General features: G+C 38.5%; 1 protein-coding gene across 1 annotated transcript in view; it reads right to left on the reverse strand.

Moving 5' to 3' along the window:
- Positions 1 to 1575: 1575 nt before the first annotated feature.
- LOC103363696 (contactin-associated protein-like 5) overlaps positions 1576 to 4022 on the reverse strand; it is a 156789-nt gene continuing 154342 nt past the window's right edge. The window contains exon 23 of the mRNA XM_008290551.1: positions 1576 to 1793. Within this exon, the coding sequence (XP_008288773.1) occupies positions 1576 to 1793 (218 nt within the window). The remainder of the gene's footprint in view (positions 1794 to 4022) is intronic.

The following is a 4022-nucleotide window of genomic DNA, read 5'->3' on the forward strand; positions in this document are numbered from 1 at the left end:
TTTTGAGAAATTTTGAGACATTTGCGCGTCGGATGAGGTTTGAATTCTGAACAAGGTTATTCTGGACCATTTATGGGTCATTTTGGACACATTTGGGACCATCTGTGGTTATTTTGGACACACTTTGAGTTTCTTCTGAAAGATTTTCATCATTTGGACGAATTCTAAATCATCTGGAACCATTTCTAATAAAAACCTGCGTCGGAGCAGTTTTCTGCTCTCGTGCACTTTGCAGTTTAAAGAAAAAAGGTGAATTTGGACTTCTAATCTGAGACATTATGCTCATTATACACACAAATCTGTAACTCCTGTGCAGACAAATGAGACTTTGCACCATTTGTTAGGTTTCTCTGCACATTAGTTTCCTGATTTCTCCTCGAATTCACCTCGTCTGAGCCGCTGCACGCCTTCAACTTCCCCTGAAATGAATAAAACATCTATTTCTGCACCGTGCATGTCGGGTTTCTGCACATTTCCTCCAATTTTTGCTACAAAGCTGCAGAAAGGCATCAAAAACCTGCATCGGAGCAGTTTTCCACTTCTCCAGCAGACTCTGGAGCACTTTGCAGGAATTGAGGCTGGACAGAAAGGCGCCTTTCAGACATGAAACGTCTCCGGTCCGGCTGCCTTCACGCCCGTTTCTCACTTCCCGGCTCTTTCTATGCACAGTTTGATAAACGAGGCCTCTGGTGCACATCTGCTTCACAAAGACCCCAAACTTTCTGCATTTAATGGACTTTTTAGGGTTTTTTTTTCTCTCCTCCGAGCTGCTAGTAGAAAAAAACACAACAAGCGCTCGGAAGCTGCCGGCGGTCGGTCGCCGTCGCTGAGGGTCAACCGGCGGAAGGTCGTGCATGAATGGAAAAATTCCAATTTTCTTTTTTGTTCTGCGCCGCTGCGGGTTGCAGAGCTGAATGACAATAAGCTCCTCTCTATGGAAATGTGACTGCCTTTTGTGCAAATCACATGAATAACTTCTAAAAAGTTAAAATAAAAAATGCAATATGCAAATTAGGCACTCATACAGTATAGGCAGTATCGTCCCCGTTTCTTCTACAACACTCACCACCACCGGAAAAACAAATACAGCAGCGAATGCGCGCATATCTTACAGGCCTGGCCTACATTTCCTGACTCGCAAGTACGGTTTAGTGAGTCCCGCTGAGACGTGGAGGGATTCAGCATCGGAGGGTTTCAGACAGAACGTTTTGAAGTCGTGCGGCGCCTTCTGGACGGACGGCGGCGGCGTCCATCCATCCGTCCATCCGTCCGTCCGTCCGTCCGTCCCAACACTTTTTGCTTTACACGTTTTTTTTGCAATGACAGAAACCACAGTAGCTCGAATTCTGACAATTCACCGACATCAAATAACACTAACAGCTGCGAGGGTTCAGCCACTTGCTTGTACAGGAGCGTATAAAGAGTTGGGGGGTTACAGGCTACAGGCGTCAGTCTCTGGGGGAGGAGTTGTCGGAGGAAACCCTGCAGCGGCGGCGGCGGCGGCGGCAACGCGTCCGCCCGCGAGTCCTTCAGCGCGTCGAGGTAAGTTAGCGGCTCTCCGGCGGCGCTCGGCGCTCAGATGTAGTACTCCTTGACGTTGTCCCTGACCGAGTTGTGGAGGTGCAGCTCAGTCCTGTAGTCCGTGTACATGCTGTGTCTGTGCTCGTCCTTCACGCCGCCGCCGCCGCCGCCGCCTCCGGCGCCGCCTCGCTGGGCCCGGCGCTGCTGGTAGAGCAGGCGGCTGATGACGGCCAGAGCGCAGACGGCGATGAAGACGACCGCCGTGACCACACCTGAGGACACAGCAGGCAGCGGGTTAGAAGGTCGACACCGAGGTGATGGAGAGGTGAAGGAAAGGTTCAGATTAGTGACAGACATCAGGGATGGAGGGAGAGAGGAGGTTAGTTCACTGCTTCCAGCTGTTTGTAGGAGTTCTTCATTTAAGTTAATGAAAAACCTGCAGCATCAGAAAGCAGCAGGATCCATGTGAGAGGAAAACACAATAAAATAAATACAAGTAAAATAAAAATAAACCACAAATGATTTAAAATGACATGAAAAATATAAAATGTAAACATGAATAAAATAAAAATAAAAATAAAAATAGAAATGATATGAAATGAAAATAAAATAACACAAAGTTAAATTAAATAAAAATCGATAAAAAAAATGAAATAAAAAAGCAAAATTGTATAAAATGAAATGAAAAATGTAAAATATAAACATAAAATAAAAAAAGACATAAAGAAATTAAATGCTGTAAAATGATGTGAAAATTAACACCAACAATATAATAATATATTTATAACTTAAATAAAAACCAACATGTACAGACATAAAAATAGAAATGACATTATATAAAATTATTAAGAAAAAAACTATTCTATCCAGCTGTTTGAGGAGTTTTTCCTCTGAGTTTATCAAAAACCTGCAGCATCAGACAGCAACAGAATCCATGAGAGGAAAATAAAATAAAATCAATAAAAATAATGAATGAGATATATATGAAATATATGAAAAATGAAGACAAATGAAATAATTACTAAAAAATATAAAACAATATCAGTTTAAATGTGACAAAAAATCTAAATGAATTGATTTGAAATCAATAATATAGTACAAAACAATGAAAAATGGAAAGAAAAAAGTATTTATAGATCATCTGTAGTTCATCCACCTGCTGCACAAAAAAAGAAATATAAGTTGTACAGAAAACAGGAGAAAAAACTGTAAAATTAAATTAGTAAAACTAAAAAAATAAAAGAGAGCAAGACAGAAGAGAAACTCGTTCGCTTAATTCATAAAACAAAAGAAAAATAAAAATATAATTTATTTTTAAAAATAAAAAAAAAAAAAAAAAAAAGAAAAATAAAAATATAATTTATTAACAGCAAGACAGAAAACGGTTCTAAACAAGTTATAAATCAATCAGTAAAATCGCAAGAAAATTATAATTAAAAATCCATGTAAAATGCTAAAACAAACAAAAAAAGCAAAACAGAAAACAGGACAAAAAAAATGAAATAATAAAAAGAACTAAAACTATATAGAAAGCTAATAAAACAAAGCAGAAAATGGCAAAAAAATGAAATATTAATTCATACAAATTAAATGAATATAAAATACAAAAAAAGAAGAACAGAAAAATAAAAAATATTTTATTGTTAATAATTTACTCATAAAATAAAATCAAAAATAAATATAAAATACTAAAAAGCAAGACAGAAAACCACACAACAATTTGTAAAATTAATTTAAAAAATAAAAAATAAATAAAATCAGAGCAGTAGATAATCAGGATGGAACAGGAACTAACTTTTAGGATTAAATTGTAAAAAATGAAATAAAACAGTCAGAAATGATCTGACCTCAGATCAGAGTTGGTTTTACTAGAAGTGAGTTCGTCGCTGATCTTTGCTGCGTTAAATCGTCTCCAGTGAACCGAGAGGCGTCGGAAGTGCGTGACGTTCGCTATCAAAGCTCACTGAAGGCGCTGAAGTGGCGGCGGAGCAATAAGGAGGTTTTACTGTATGTAATTAGCACATTAAAGGAACACAGCGAGCGGAGCAGCATCACATGAAAGAATCCCACTGTTTTAAATAATCCCAACAAGAAGTGACGCCGGCTGCTCGGCTTTGATCAGAAATAGACTGAATCATTTATATCCGCCAAGAAAAGTTCATTTTCATATGAAACGGAGGTTTAACGGGGAGGAAAGAAGTTAAATTAAAGCCACGTGTTCACGCTGCTGCCGCTTTAACGAGACACTTAAGTCAGACATTCATATTCAGTCCACTAATTAGTAGAAGTCACTAATTAAAAAAAGATATAAACGTGTTTAAGAAGAAGATCTGAGGAACGTACGAGCAAACAAAGAACAGCAACACGGGACCAATCAGCCGAGCTCGTTACAGGTGGGATCCAATCAGCTCGTTAACAGGCTAATTAACTCGATCACAGTCTGCAAATGACACGTTTAGAGTTTTACATTTTTAATACATTGGCTGAAGAATAAAAACTAG

This window comes from Stegastes partitus, unplaced genomic scaffold (genome assembly GCF_000690725.1).
Source record: "Stegastes partitus isolate 25-593 unplaced genomic scaffold, Stegastes_partitus-1.0.2 Scaffold682, whole genome shotgun sequence".
NCBI classification, from domain to species: domain Eukaryota; kingdom Metazoa; phylum Chordata; class Actinopteri; family Pomacentridae; genus Stegastes; species Stegastes partitus.